This window comes from Lolium rigidum, chromosome 6 (genome assembly GCF_022539505.1).
Source record: "Lolium rigidum isolate FL_2022 chromosome 6, APGP_CSIRO_Lrig_0.1, whole genome shotgun sequence".
Classification (NCBI taxonomy): domain Eukaryota; kingdom Viridiplantae; phylum Streptophyta; class Magnoliopsida; order Poales; family Poaceae; genus Lolium; species Lolium rigidum.
The window spans coordinates 132463264-132478921 of record NC_061513.1 but is presented as its reverse complement, the minus strand read 5'-3'; the positions used below and the strand labels follow the sequence as shown (position 1 = coordinate 132478921).

At 44.1% G+C, this 15658-nt stretch overlaps 1 protein-coding gene across 1 annotated transcript; it reads left to right on the top strand.

Annotated features, from left to right (window-relative positions):
• Window positions 1–8281: 8281 nt before the first annotated feature.
• Window positions 8282–12107, top strand: LOC124666224 (phosphoethanolamine N-methyltransferase 1-like). The gene is made up of 11 exons (XM_047203570.1): window positions 8282–8410; window positions 9176–9313; window positions 9432–9569; window positions 9767–9910; window positions 10185–10295; window positions 10386–10527; window positions 10619–10899; window positions 11160–11321; window positions 11414–11467; window positions 11576–11650; window positions 11765–12107. The coding sequence occupies exons 1-11, from the start codon at window positions 8291–8293 to the stop codon at window positions 11858–11860; spliced, it is 1461 nt and encodes a 486-aa protein (XP_047059526.1). The 5' UTR covers window positions 8282–8290; the 3' UTR covers window positions 11861–12107.
• The last annotated feature ends 3551 nt before the right edge of the window (window positions 12108–15658 follow it).

The window sequence follows — 15658 nt, the reverse complement described above, 5'->3', positions numbered from 1 at the left end:
TGAACCTTATTTGCATGCTAGTAGCAATGTTATTAGTATGAACGCAATTACTGCTAATCAAATCAAAGATGAATATTGTATCCACCATATGAATGAAAAAACTAGAAAGTGGTCTAGGGCTCTAGATGATCTTGGTAAAAAAGTTTGTGCCCTCTATCCTTTTATTTGTGAACTTTGCCATAGAGCGGGTCATTTTAATTTTCAATGCTCCTCCAATGATAATTCGAACCCCATGAGTGCTGCAAATTTGTATTGTGATGATGAAATTACTCCTAATCAAGCATGATGAACTTACTTTATTTTTGTGGTGTGAAGAGTTATCAAGAAAAATCTCTTTGTTACATATGAGTGATCTTGATATTGATGATGTCCTGCATGGGTGTTTTTCTTATTGCATTGATAATTGCCATACAAATACTTACATACAAAATATTTTAGAAGACGACACTTTGCCAAAATATGATAGGACCTCTGTGTGTTTTGAACTCATTAATGAAAAGGAGGAATCCTCCCAAGTTTCTTCTATTGTTTCTGGAAATAAAACAGGTTATGTGGAGAAGCCTCTCATCAAGCCTCTCCCTCCTAAAGAAAGGAACGAGAAGAAGAAGAAGGGAACGAAGTAGAAGAAGGGGAATAAAAAGAAAGAGGTAACAGCATATCCCCGCGTGTATGAGATAACGATAGGTAACCGTAAGTATGTTGCTCCTGATGATTATTATGATAATGAATCTGAATACAATGATCTTCCTATGCCCTTTACCTACATTAGTGATCATGATTTGAAAGAGCACACTACTTTTGATATTGCAAATCTCTGGGGAAACTAATTACGAAAATGATAATGTTAATAATTGCCATAGTATCGGTACTATCCATGCTTCCTCCTATAATGATATAGAAAGCTCTAAGCTTGGGGATGAGGTGTTTGAAAATCCTTTTGCTACTGATCATTATATGTTTGATACATCTCCTTCTAGTAACAATGATGGTATGGTCACGAGATGAACATACTCGTGAAAGATAACTATTCTATTTCTTATGATGACACTCGTGCCTCCAATCTTTGATGATTATTATAAAGAATGCTATGATATAGGTTATAACTATCCTTATGAAACTTGTCATAGTTATGATTGGATTGCCAAAAACAATTCCCTTAGTATGCAACTTGTTTACCATGTTCAAATTCTTGATAATGATCCTGCTCCAATTACTATTAATGAGAAGAGTTTTTCTTATGCCAAAAATAATGATACTTTTATGCATATGAACCATGATAAGAATGTTTTAAGTGATGGATATATTGTGGATTTCATCAATGATGCTACTGAAAGTTATTATGAGAGAGGGAAACATGGTTATATGCATCTTAATAATATTAAGTTTCCCCTCTTTATGTTGAGAATTTTGAAGTTGCGCTTGTATTGCCTTCTTATGCTTGTCACTTTGTTCTTCATGAATTTATTTGTGTACAAGATTCCTTTTCATAGGAAGTGGGTTAGGCTTAAATGTGTTTTGAATTTGCTTCTTGATGCTCTTGTTCGCTTCAACTCTTATTTCTTGCGCGAGCATCATTAAAATTGCTGAGCCCATCTTAATGGCTATAAAGAAAGAACTTGGGAGATAACCCATGTCTTTATTTTGCTACTGTTTTGTTGTGTCTTGGAAGTTGTTACTACTGTAGCAACCTCTCCTTATCTTTATTTTATTGCGTTGTTGTGCCAAGTGAAGTCTCTAATAGAAGGTTGATACTAGATTTGGATTTACGCGCAGAAACAGATTTCTATCTGTCACGAATTTGGGAAGGGCTCTCTGTAGGTAACTCAGAAAAATCTGCCAATTTACGTGCGTGTTCCTCAGATATGTATGCAACTTTCATTAGTTTTGAGTTTTCTGATTTGAGCAACGGAAGTACCTCTTAAAAATTCGTGTTTACTGGCTATTCTGTTTTGACAGATTCTATCTCTGTTGTTTGCACTGTCTCTTGTGGACTTTAAGCAAGACTTTCTAGACGAGGAGAGCTGTAGCTAATGTTTTATTGAGTGCTTGCAATGTGTCACTATAGGACTAAAGTGGATTAAAGTTTTTTTTAGTACTAACCCCTCTAATGAAGTTTATGAGAAGTTTGGTGTGGCAGAAGTTTTCAAGGGTCAAGAGAGGAGGATGATATATGATTAAGAAGAGCGAAAAGTCTAAGCTTGGGGATGCCCCGGTGATTCATCCCTGCATATTTCAAGGAGACTCAAGCGTCTAAGCTTGGGGATGCCCAAGGCATCCCCTTCTTCATCAACAATTTATCAGGTTTCTTCTATTGAAACTATATTTTTATTCGGTCACATCATATGTTCTTTACTTGGAGCGTCTGTTTGTTTTTGTTTTGTTTGAATAAATTCATGCTTGTGTGGGAGAGAGACACGCTCCGCTTTTTCATATGAACACTGGTGTTCTTAGTTCTATCTTTAATGTTCATGGCGGAGTTGAAAACCGCTTCGTTAATTGCTATTTGGTTGGAAACAGGAAATGCTTCATGTGGTAATTGGTATAATGTCTTGAATAATTTGATACTTGGCAATTGTTGTGCTCATATAGATCATGTTTAAGCTCTTGCATCATGTACTTTGCACCTATTAATGAAGAACTACATAGAGCTTGTTAAAATTTGGTTTGCATGATTGGTCTCTCTAGAGTCTAGATATTTTCTGGTTAAGGTGTTTGAACAACAAGGAAGACGATGTAAAGTCTTATAATGCTAACAATATGTTCATATGTGAGTCTTGCTGCACCATTTTATACTTGAGTTTGCTTCAAACAACCTTGCTAGCCTAGCCTTGTATTGAGAGGAATTCTTCTCGTGCATCCAAATCCTTGAGCCAAAAACTATGCCATTTGTGTCCACCATACCTACCTACTACATGGTATTTCTCTGCCATTCCAAAGTACATTACTTGAGTGCTACCTTTAAAATTCTATCCTTTGTCTTTGCAATATATAGCTCATGGGAAAATAGCCTTAAAAACTATTGTGGTATTGAATATGTTGCTATGTATCTTATTTCTTATAAGTTGCTTGTTGAGCGGTAACCATGTTTCTGGGGACGCCATCAACTTTTACCTTTGTTGAATATCATGTGAGTTGCTATGCATGCTCGTCTTGTCTGAAGTAAGGGCGATTTTCATGATCAAATGGTTTGAGTATGCATATTGTTAGAGAAGAACATTGGGCCGCTAACTAAAGCCATGAATCATGGTGGAAGTTTCGGCTTGGACACAAATCCTCAATCTCTTATGAGAATATTATCCGTTGTTGAATGCTTATGCATTAAAAGAGGAGTCCATTATCTCGTTGTCTATGTTGTCCCGGTATGGATGTCTAAGTTGAGAATAATCAAAAGCGAGAAATCCAATGCGAACTTTCTCCTTAGACCTCTGTACATGCGGCATAGAGGTACCCCTTTGTGACACTTGGTTGAAACATATGTTATGCAATGATAATCCGTGTTAATCCAAGCTAATTAGGACAAGGTGCGAGCACTATTAGTATTCTATGCATGAGGCTTGCAACTTATAGGATATCTTATACATAACGCATATGCTTTATTACTACCGTTGACAAAATTGCTTCTATGTTTTCAAAATAAAAGCTCTAGCACAAAAATAGTAATCCATGCTTCCCTCTGCGAAGGGCCATTCTTTTACTTTATGTTGAGTCAGTTTACCCACTTCTTTCTATCTTAGAAGCAAACACTTGTGTCAACTGTGTGCATTGATTCTTACATGTTTACCTATTGCACTTGTTATATTGCTTTATGTTGACAACTATCCATGAGATATACATGTTACAAGTTGAAAGCAATTGCTGAAACTTAATCATCCTTTGTGTTGCTTCAATGCCTTCTACTTTGAATCTATTGCTTTATGAGTTAACTCTTATGCAAGACTTATTGATGCTTGTCTTGAAAGTACTATTCATGAAAAGTCTTTGCTATATGATTCAGTTGTTTAGTCATTATCTTTATCATTGCTTTGAATCACTTCATTCATCTCATATGCTTTACAATAGTATTGATCAAGATCATGTTGGTAGCATGTCACTTAAGAAATTATCCTTGTTATCGTTTACCTACTCGAGGGCGAGTAGGAACTAAGCTTGGGGATGCTTGATACGTCTCCAACGTATCTATAATTTCTGATGTTCCATGCTTGTTTTATGACAATACCTACATGTTTTGTTCACACTTTATATCGTTTTGATGCGTTTTCCGGAACTAACCTATTGACGAGATGCCGAAGGGCCAGTTGTTGTTTTCTGCTGTTTTTGGTTTCAGAAATCCTACAAAGGAAATATTCTTGGAATCGGACGAAATCAATGCCCAACATCTTTTTTTCCCGGAAGCTTCCAGAAAGTCAAAGGGGGACCGGAGGGGAGCCACAGGGGCCCCACACGTGTGGGCGGCGCGGCCCAGGGGGGCGCCCCCCTAGTGTGAGGAGGCCCCGTGGCCCCTCCGACTCCGCCTCTTCGCCTATAAGATGCCTCCTGACCTAAAACATCGACACGGATTGACGAAACACCAGAAAACCTTCCAGAGCCGCCGCCATCGCGAAACTCCAATTCGGGGGATAGAAGTCTCTGTTCGGCACTCTGCCGGGACGGGAAGTGCCCCGGAAGCCATCTTCACCGCCATCGCTGTCTCCATGATGAGGAGGGAGTAATTCTCCCCGAGGGTCGAGGGCTCTACCGTAGCTATGTGGTTCATCTCTCTCTTTGTGATCTAGTTACTCCGGTGATGTTATTAAAGTACTCTATTCCTCCTTCATGATGTAATGGTGACAAGTGTGTGCATCATGTAGTACTTGGCGTAGGTTATGATTGTAATCTCTTGTAGATTATGGAGTTAACTATTACTATGATAGTATCGATGTGATCTATTCCTCCTTTCATAGACTGTCGCTGACGGTGTGCATGCTATGTTAGTACTTGGTATAATTGCAATGATCTATCATGCACTCTAAGGTTATTTAAATATGAACATCGAATGTTGTGGAGCTTGTTAACTCCGGCATTGAGGTGCTCTTGTAGCCCTACACAATTAATGGTGTTTGTCATCCAACAAGAGAGTGTAGAGTGGTTTTATTATGTGATCAATGTTGAGAGTGTCCACTAGTGAAAGTATGATCCCTAGGCCTTGTTTCCAAACATCGAATCTCCATTTATTTATCGTTACGTTGCATGTTTACTCGCTGCCATATTTTATTCAGATTGCTATTACCACTCATATACATCCATACTACTTGTATTTCACTATCTCTTCGCCGAACTAGTGCACCTATACATCCGACAAGTGTATTAGGTGTGTTGGGGACACAAGAGACTTCTTGTATCGTGATTGCGGGGTTGCTTGAGAGGGATATCTTTGACCTCTTCCTCCCTGAGTTCGATAAACCTTGGGTGATCCACTTAAGGGAAACTTGCTGCTGTTCTACAAACCTCTGCTCTTGGAGGCCCAACACTGTCTACAGGAATAGAAGCGTGCGTAGACATCAATGGGCGACGGCGAAGGCCGTCCATCCCTAGTCGATGAATGCTTCATTGCCTTCTCTCCTCGTATTCATCCTCCAGTTGCATCTGGTGTTGGTGGTGACGATGATGTTGGAAGGAATTTCTCCGAACCACTTGACGAAAGCTTTAGGGATCATGAGCCAGCTGAAGGTGGGATTGAAGATGATGCAGAGGAAGTGGTCCGACCCTGCCTCCGCGTGGAAGTGGCCTACCTTAGCCGGCCTTCCACGACGCTTCTTCATCGGTCCCTCGCCGGGAACCTCAGCAGGTGACCCAATCATGATCTTCTCAGTCTGCCAGAAGAACACGAGCCATTAGAGGTGTGCCTGCTCACAAGTAGTTTAGATGTAAACAGACATTGATAACATTAGTAAGGCCTCATACATTTTTTCACACGGCAGGCATAGGGAGTGGCCACAAACTAAGTGTAGTGTGCAACGACTGTGACACACATGACTAAGTTTGAGGCCACCACCTAGACTTCCATTGTGCCTTTGTTGAATCATTGGCCAATGCACCAGATATACTAAAACGAGGCCTCATATGTAGGATCACACGGCAGACAAAGAGATTGTCTGCAAACTAAGTCTAGTGTGCCAGTAATATGGCACACATGACTAAGTTGAGGGCAGCAGCCTGCCTGCCGTTGTGCCATAGTTGAATCATTAGCTAATGCAGAACTGAAGAAGCAGAAACATGCAAAGTAGGGTATCAGAGGCCTCATGCAATGATGATATATGGAGGAGATGTTTGACCAGAACCAATGTCATGGTCATGTTAAGTCATGCCATAGATTCTGATCAATCATCTCCTCATACTATGATCCCAGGTTATAATCATTGACCTAGTTCAATCAAGAAACAACACAAGTGGCAGTTCAAATTGAGTACATTACGAGTGGTACTTAGGGTACATTACAAATTCTACTTAGGCCACATTACAAATTCTCGTACAGTACATCTACATCACATTCATCACTCGTCACAAGTAGCCCTGATCCTCTTGAGCCTGTCCTTGATTGCAAAGTTCACTTGAAGCAGATCGTATATGTCATACTCTAGCTTTCTCTTCTCAACCTCCAAATCCTTTTTCTGCCTCCCATTTCTGTTTGTTAGCCCTCATCACTTGTGCTTGTGTTCTCTGCATATTCTTGAACATAGCAACTTCGTTCTTCAAGTCTTCCCACTCCTTTTGCGTCTGAACAAACTAGCGCGACTCAACTTAACCTTTCGCACAACAATCACAACATGTTAAACCCGAACACAGAAAACCTTCCCCTCTATGCATGCACGGTATAATCTGCCAGTTTCACCAATCCAAAGCCCGGTCTATGAAGGATCTACCACAATCTGATATTAAAGTAACAGATCTAAGCAAAACGAGACCGTGAACAGCAAGATCTGGACAAGAACAACAACCAATGGCGAGGAACACCTTGCAAACATCAATCCGAACCCTATCCTAATAGAAACCCTAGCAGATCTAATGTGCATGTCGTCGCAAATGCCCGAGAATGGCATGTTCTGCTAGAACGAGTACGAAGGTGAGAAGGAGAGGTCGTTACCGCCATTGTTCCGGCCGAGTACGAGCTCGAGGTCGCGGGCGAAGTCGAGATGCCGATGAAGACTGCGGAGCAGATTGCGGCCGATGTCGCGCTGCTGCTTGCCGACGTCTCCTCCTCCGGTACCAGTACTCCTCCGTGCGGCGGTCCGGCGGGAGGGGAACCGCCGGGTGATGTGACAGTTTGGGGGAGGTGAGAGTGCGGTCGCGACTGAGAGGAAGGAGAGAGGAGCAGTGAGGCTAATTATGGCGCGTATTCCCGAGGGACGCGGCGTTTCTGCCTTCCTTCCCCACGCGTGCAGCCTTCTGACCGCAACGGGCCTGACCCAGGAGAAACTGACATTCCGAGCATTCCTCAAGAGCCCATCCCAGAAGTGCTTTGAGAACCGTGTGATGCAACAACCCGTGCAGGGGATGCGGGCACGAAACCCGCGCAAGGAGGCTTGTTACCTCGTGCCGCGTGTGTGCGTGGACAGGTATTGAATCAAACGTCAGCAACGGGACACGCAGTGCACACATATGGTCCAATCAGGATACAGATCGGCTCAGCAAAAACGACAAAAATCTAAATAAATCAATTAATTAGTTAATTAAAAGACAGATCCAGGATCCGCTCTCGCAGGCACAGCCGCACAGGCGCAGATCTCACGGCCGATCGCTCCGCAAAAACATCTTCACTCTGCATCCCCCGACGCGCCTATAAAACCGTTCCAACCTTCATCGCCATCTCTCCCCACCTCAATTCGCCACACACACACTCCAGTCCTCTGTTCTTCCTCACCCCCACAACCTCGACGTGATCCCGTCGTGGATGCAGCCGCGCGGGCGATCGTTCAACCGCCGCTCCCGCAGCTTCTCCCGCGCCCGCCTCGCCGTCGAGGGCTCCTAATCTCGCCGGCCTCTCGTAACCTCTAAATTCACACAGAACATCACGCGAACGAAGATGGACTCCGCCGCCGCCGCCGCCGGATTTGCCGTCAATGGTAAGCATGTGGGAGACATCCCCGCACTCCGGCCCGTGTCGACCGGATCGGACCGGATCTGCTCGCAGCGTGTCTGTTTCCGTCTGGTTGGGGAGAATGGTCGAGCTCGTGCGCGGATCTCTGATTGCGGTAATGGGGTGAATGGCACTCGGTGCTGATTCCGCCTATGGTTTGCAGGGGGGCTGGAGAGGATGGAGGAGGAGAGGAAGGCCCAGAAGAAGTACTGGGAGGAGCACTCCAAGGACCTCACCGTCGAGGCCATGATGCTCGACTCCCGCGCCGCCGATCTCGACAAGGAGGAGCGCCCCGAGGTGATAACACATTGCCATCTCCTCATTTCGGTGCCCATACGCGATCATCTCGTAACTCGTATCATCAACGGTCCATCTGCCTAGATCTGGGGTGCATGCGTGTGATTTACCGTTTTTCTCTCTGCAAATTATGATAAGTACCTGTAATGTTGGGGATCTCTCGAAGAGATGCGCGTTGTAACGATTGATGCCTTTGGGGGTGCTGCGTTTTTTGTGGAGCAAACTGGTCGGTATTCTGTGGCGTTAACTGTGCCAAGTGGTGATGCTGACACTTACTTTTAGTGTTCCTCTGGTCCTGGTTTGGGGATTGACGCCATTTTTGTATATTGCGAAAACCAAAAACCTTATAGTTCATTTGTTCGCTTCAAATATTACTACTCCCTCCGATTCATATTAATTGACTTCAATATGGATGTATCTAGAATTAAAAAGTGTCTAGATACATTCATATTAGAGTCAATTAATATGAACTGGGAGTATCTTTTTTGTTTTTGTTTTTCAGAAGATTTAGTTTCATATTTTCCTTAATAATAGTTTTTTTTTTAATTTTTAAATAATAGTTCATCTTCTTGTATTTACAATCATCAACAGTATGGCATATCATGTAACCATCTACAAACGCCTACCATGCTAGATGCACTGAGTAATAATCTAGTAAACTGTAGTTCTAATGGAGTAGATACAGTTTATTGCGAATTAGAAGTTTATAACATGTTTCCCCGAACTTGTGGTGTTTCTCTCTCATACTGTTCTGTTTTTTTGCAGATACTGTCTTTACTTCCATCATACGAAGGAAAATCTGTGCTGGAGCTTGGTGCTGGAATAGGCCGCTTTACTGGAGAATTGGCTAAGACAGCTGGGCATGTTATTGCAATGGATTTCATTGAAAGTGTGATTAAGAAGGTATCAACATTTAATAGTTCAGATTTGGGTACCTGGAATGTCCTGGCCTTCTTTTAACCTCCACATGCATGCAATTCCTGGTTCATCGAGCTCTTTTTAATATAATTTTTCCTTGTAGAATGAAAGCATAAATGGTCATTACGAAAATACATCCTTCATATGTGCTGATGTTACATCTCCGGATCTGGTGATTGAAGATAACTCCGTCGATCTCATATTTTCAAACTGGTTACTGATGTATCTTTCAGATGAGGAGGTAAGAGAATGCACTCTTAACCTGGGTATTTGTCTCACTCGGCGAGTTACTGAACACTTTTTATGTCTGCAGTAATCTTTTATCGTCCAGATCAAATAGTTTAAACTTGGTTTTAAATATCCTGAACTATCATCTCCTATACATGCAAGTATTTTCTTTTATTTCTCGTGATTATTTCTAACTATCCCTTATTGTAGGTTGAGAAGCTAGTAAGAAGGATGGTAAAATGGTTAAAAGTTGGTGGGCATATCTTCTTCAGGGAATCATGTTTCCATCAATCTGGAGACTCGAAAAGGAAAGTGAATCCGACACATTATCGCGAACCAAAGTTTTATACTAAGGTGAGAATGTCAACTTCCCTACTACTGCCACCTCCCCTACCATTTTATTTTAGTTCTGACAGTCTAATTTTCTTCTCTATTTGAGCTTAACTGCAACCTAATTTTCTGCATATAAGCTAATACACCTATTATTCCTACCGTGTCATTTGCAGTATTTTGTAAAATTCTTATGTAGGATTGAATGCCCAGTCATTTTCGTTACTTAGCTGTGTTTGCCAATAAAATTATAGTGTAACCTTTTCTTACAAATAGCTGACATTTGATGTACAAATAGGTGTTTAAAGAGGGCTATGCCATTGAACAAAGTGGGGGCTCCTCTGAACTTTCTCTACTTACTTGCAAGTGTGTTGGAGCTTATGTGAAAAACAAGAAGAATCAAAACCAAGTATTTCTCTATCCTTGTACGCTTTGACTGTGCAATGCATTTCCCATGATCAAATGAAATTAATGATGAAAATGTCTCCCCATGTTTTAGATATGTTGGCTATGGCAAAAAGTCAATTCAACTGAAGATCGTGGATTTCAAAGATTTTTGGATAATGTGCAGTACAAAACCAGCGGAATATTACGCTATGAGCGTGTTTTTGGGAAAGGTTTTGTGAGCACTGGTGGAATTGGTAAGTGCATACATATCCTTCTGTCATCATGAAACCATATTCTAGTTTGTAATTTTACCCTTACAACTGCTTATTTATCACCATTCACTAGAGACTACAAAAGAATTTGTGGACTTGCTGGATCTTAAACCTGGGCAGAAGGTGCTTGATGTTGGATGTGGAATCGGGGGTGGTGATTTTTATATGGCTGAAAACTATGATGTTCATGTTGTTGGCATTGATCTTTCTATAAACATGGTATCATTTGCGCTTGAGGATGCTATTGGGCGCAAGTGTGCAGTTGAGTTTGAAGTTGCTGATTGCACCACAAAGACATACCCAGACAATACGTTTGACGTTGTGTACAGCCGTGACACTATCCTTCACATACAAGTATGTCTTAATACACATTGTTGGTTGCTTATTTGGATTATTTTATCATTTACGATTTGATTGAATTGCACTCTTAATGTCAAGCAACCATGCTAAGATTTGCTTTCCCAGTTGGAAACAGATTCTTTGTGAAGCCCTTGTTTTGCCTGTACATCTAAATCTACAAATTACTAAAGGAGGAAAATATTATTCCCACCGTCCACATGTCTATTTGACGTTTTAGTAACTGTTTTATGACTAACGATGCCTTTGCTTTGCAGGATAAACCCTCTCTGTTTAGAAGTTTCTTCAAATGGCTAAAACCTGGGGGTAAAGTCCTAATCAGTGACTACTGTAGGAGTCCAGGAAAACCGTCTGAAGAGTTTGCGGCATACATTGAGCAGAGGGGTTACGACCTGCATGATGTAGAGGCTTATGGACAGGTACTTCTTAATTGCACTTGTATATTGTTAATACTGTTTCTGCAAGCAAATGTTCATCCGCATTAACTCTTATATTCGTCAAAACAATTCAGATGCTCCGTGATGCTGGTTTCCATGATGTCATTGCTGAAGACCGCACTGATCAGGTTATTCTCTCACTAGCTCATTGGTTTGCAACTTTGCATGCTTGTGTTTTCGTTGAGAGATGCATACATCAGTTACTCGGATACTAATCAGTGCTCGATTTTTTGCAGTTCCTGACAGTTCTACAAAGGGAGCTAGCCGCAGTTGAAAAGAACAAAGATGATTTCCTTGCTGACTTTGGTCAGGTGATTTGACAAATCCCCTAACCGTGCCAAAACATGGACCGGCAGTTTAGAAGACTTGGTTCTTTCTATGTTTCTGACAAGCATATCTAATCCTTGCTTCCATTCAATTTTCAGGACGACTATGACGATATTGTAAATGGATGGAATGCGAAGCTTCAGAGGAGCTCTGCTGGTGAGCAGAGGTGGGGGCTGTTCATCGCGACCAAGTGATCTCCCAGATCTGCGGAGGGCTTACAAATAAATTGGCTTCGTTTATGTGGCCGTTTCCTTAACTTGGTGTTGCATTTTATATTTTAAATAAATTCAGCGAGCTTGTTACTACCTATCCTACTCCTTGGTTTCTGTACCACCTATGACCTAGTATCTTGTTACTCAAAGGTTGGACTATTGAAGCCTTTGTTGTTGTATTACCTTGATGTTACTATTATTGAGTCAATAAAACTCCTTTCACTGAAAATCTGCGATGTGTGCATGTCAGCGCATGCTCTGTTTTCTTCTACTCATGAGCTTTTGTTGAATTTGGTACTGGTAGATGCATCACTGCTCCTCTCGTTGGAAGCAAAGCCTTTGGCCTTAAGGCAAAACATTGTACCACGGCGAGCGCGGAAGGAACGACGGGCCAGCCGAGAGAAAACTCCCCTGTCTGCAACCTGTCGACGACAGCTTCCTTCAGACAACATATATTGACGCGTTGCCTTGTGGGGTAAGGGCATCTCCAATGGGGCGACCCATCTCGCGCCCGTGCGTCCGGATGGGTTGAGCCGGCTTCCTTCAGACAACATATATTGACGTGTTGCCTTGTGGGGTAAGGGCATCTCCAACGGGGCGACCCATCCCGCGCCCGCGCGTCCGAATCGGTTGAGCCGGACAAAATCCCGGCCCAACGCGGGGACGGACCGTAAAAGCGGATAGCCGCGGCGTCCGGAACGACGCAAACCCGGCCCAACGCGGGGACGGACCGTAAAAGCGGACAGCCGCGGCGTCCGGAACGACGCAAACCCGGCCCAAATCTGGGCTAGGTTTGCGTGGCCACGGATGGCACGCGTCGTCCGCTCGCGTTCGGGCGCTGGTCGCCTCGTCTCCCTTGGGCCCACCTGTCGGTGACCCGGAAGGCTATTAAATGGGGACTGGAGGGGATCTGGCCCTCCACTGCAGTCCCCACTCCACTCCCCGAGCGAAACCGCCGCCATGGCCCCGAAGCGACGGTTCGCTCCCGGAGCCAACGATGACGAGGCGAGCAGCAGGCGCCGTTGTCCGCCGGCGGTGCGGCCATCCGGAGGAAACCGAGGCGGCCTCCACATCGGAGACGCCGCCCGCGGCGGCGCGGCATTGCCGCAACCGCCGCCGCTGCTGCTCATCTCGGCGGCGGAGGAGGACGCGAAATGGCCGCACCTCCATGCAGCCATTCGCACCTCCGAGATGGACGAGGAAGCCAAGGCCTGGGAGCTGTACGCCCAGGCCCGCCAGGCGCGACGGGAGGAGGAGGAGGAACCGGCGCGGCGGGAGAAGGCCACGCGCCGCGCGGAGGAGCAGCGGCGCGAGGAGCAGCGGCGGCAGGAGTCTCGGCGCCGAGCGGAGGAGGAGCGGCGCCAGAAGGCGCCGCGCCTGGCAGCCGCCGCTACCTCGGGTGGCTCCGGACCCCCACTTGGCCTGGGAGGAGGCCCTGTGGTCTCCGTGGCCGGAGTCCCCGGCGCGCTCGAGCCACAACAGTTCCTCGCCGCCCGGAGACGTCATCCACGACGACAACGACGACGACGACGCCCACAGGGGCTAGGTGGCGCACCGGCGGCCACCGCGCCGCCGACCAAACCCTAATAGTGGGTTTTTAGTTTAAATTTTAAAGCCCATACAGAGGGCTTCTTTTGTTAGTTATTTGCCCAAAATAGGAATATGTACAAATTTGCCCAAAATAGAGCATATGTTTAATCAAATTTCGTTTAAATTTACATTTTTACTTTTGTTTTTCTATTCTTCGATTATGCGCTGCGTTCGCGCGTTGGACGCAGCGTGCGACCCAAACGGATACGCGGACGCGGGCCGCTGTCCGGATATCTGCGCGGCCACTCAATCCCTAAAACAGACGATCCAGCGCGTCCGTTTGGATCGCCCGGTTGGAAATGCCCTAACATCATTGCCAATTTGGCACGTGCCCTGCCTGCCAGGCAACGCCCTAGCTTGTCTTTCCGTTTTTCTTAACAGCCAGCGGCAGCCAGATACGCGTGAGTAAGCTGTATAATCAGAATGTTCATAGTGCGAGTCACGCTGGCCTAGGTAATTTCGTGAATCGTGGCCAAGCACATGTGCCCTTCTTCTGAACTCTTCTAACCAGCTGCGCTAATCTCAGGTCTGCCCAGTGTCAAGCAGATCCTGCCAGAATCTCGCTTATAATTTGTCATATCATTTCTAATACAAATACTAGAGGAAGATTATAAACTAAAATCACAAAATTAACTATAATTGCGATTTTGGCGAGATGCCGCTTGCATCTATAGTGGCTGCCCACCATTTCCTATCTTGTTTGACCAATAAACATAAGATTTCATTATCAAAAAATAAACATAAGATTTGAAGGTGACAAGTGTAACAATAACAAAAAAAAAGGTTTCAAGTGCATTTTTTCATGACGCGGCGATACGATGCCGCTTCGTGATGCCTTCCATTTCTAACATCAAAACCGTTTCCATAGAACAAACTGCGAAAATCAGAGTACTTCTAGAAACCCCCTGTCTAGAAATAAACAAAAACAAAAAAAAAACTAAGCAAGGGCAATGAATCAAACCCGACAACGGATTTTCCAACAAGCCGTATAAGAAGTTGTACGGACTGAGTAGTTGTTTGGATATCAAGTTACTTTCCATATGATTCATGCTATTGGCATTTGCAGGTCCATGGAATGGAGGAGATAACTAAATTAATCAGTCTTTAAGCTTCTACGGAGTACTAGTACGCTTCTTAGGCGGTATTTTCCCATTGCTCGAGGCGCTTCTATAAACAAAGAGTCACGAGAAAACTAATGATAGAGTCAACATTTACCAAAGATCCGAAGGGCTTTCTAATACAATTCGCTTGCATCTCTAAAGGTTGCCCACCATTTGCTTATCTTGTTTGACCAATAAGCATAAGATTCGAAAGCGACAAGTGTAACAATAATTATAAAGGTGACAAGTGCATTTTTTTTTCAGGACTCGGCCATACGGTTTGTACTACACTTCCGTTTAGAACTTGGCATTATTTTTACCTTGCTTGAGTTGCTTTCCTTAGTGTAAGTTGGGCTATATGTACCGTTCGATTAGAGCAATTCTAATAGTATAGCCAGTTGTTGGCTATAAGCAAGATGTCATGTCATCTATAGGTAACATGTAGCCAACAAGTATAATAGTTGCCTAGAAACGTGTGTTAGAGCTAGCTCTTGCATAAGAACCCACTTACATTCTCTCTCCTCTTCTCTCACCTCCAACTAGACACAAATATATTATTTTACTTTTTTTAACCAGCTGACTAGATTTTATTGTAATTGCTCTAACCGAACCCAGTTTATGACGAAAACCGAATAAAAAGAACCATAAGCCAAGAAAAATAATGGCAGAGTCAACTTTACCCGAAGATCCCAAGGGTTCCGGCAGGACCTATGCAGCATCGCGCCATCATCGGATCTGCAAACCCAAGAACCCATTCAAAAAGAAAATCCTCGCTTCTAGAAAATCATTTATCTCAGCAGCAAAACGTAACTCCCGAAGCATCCGGGGCCACAGGTTCACCGTTCACAGCGCACCACCGCCACGCCCCAGATCGCCACCAACTCGCGCCTCTCTCTCCTCCCGCCAGAGGCAGACCTCTGTGACCTCTGCCTGCCGGCCACCTCGCCCCGCCCCACACCATTCCCGCCGCGCCCGACACGGTGGCCGGGCGCGTCACGAGACCGGCAAACAAAAATCGCACCGGCTAAACACGGGGCCAAAAGCAACACGGCGCCACCACACCACCACCCGTCCGTCACGCCGTCCGTCA

Coding starts and splice junctions, on each gene's coding strand:
- LOC124666224 (XM_047203570.1), top strand. CDS start 8,291: ATGGAGGAGGAGAGGAAGGCCCAGAAGAAGTACTGGGAGGAGCACTCC. Junction 9,570..9,766: donor TGTATCTTTCAGATGAGGAG/GTAAGAGAATGC, acceptor CCCTTATTGTAG/GTTGAGAAGCTAGTAAGAAG. Junction 11,651..11,764: donor TCCTTGCTGACTTTGGTCAG/GTGATTTGACAA, acceptor TTCAATTTTCAG/GACGACTATGACGATATTGT.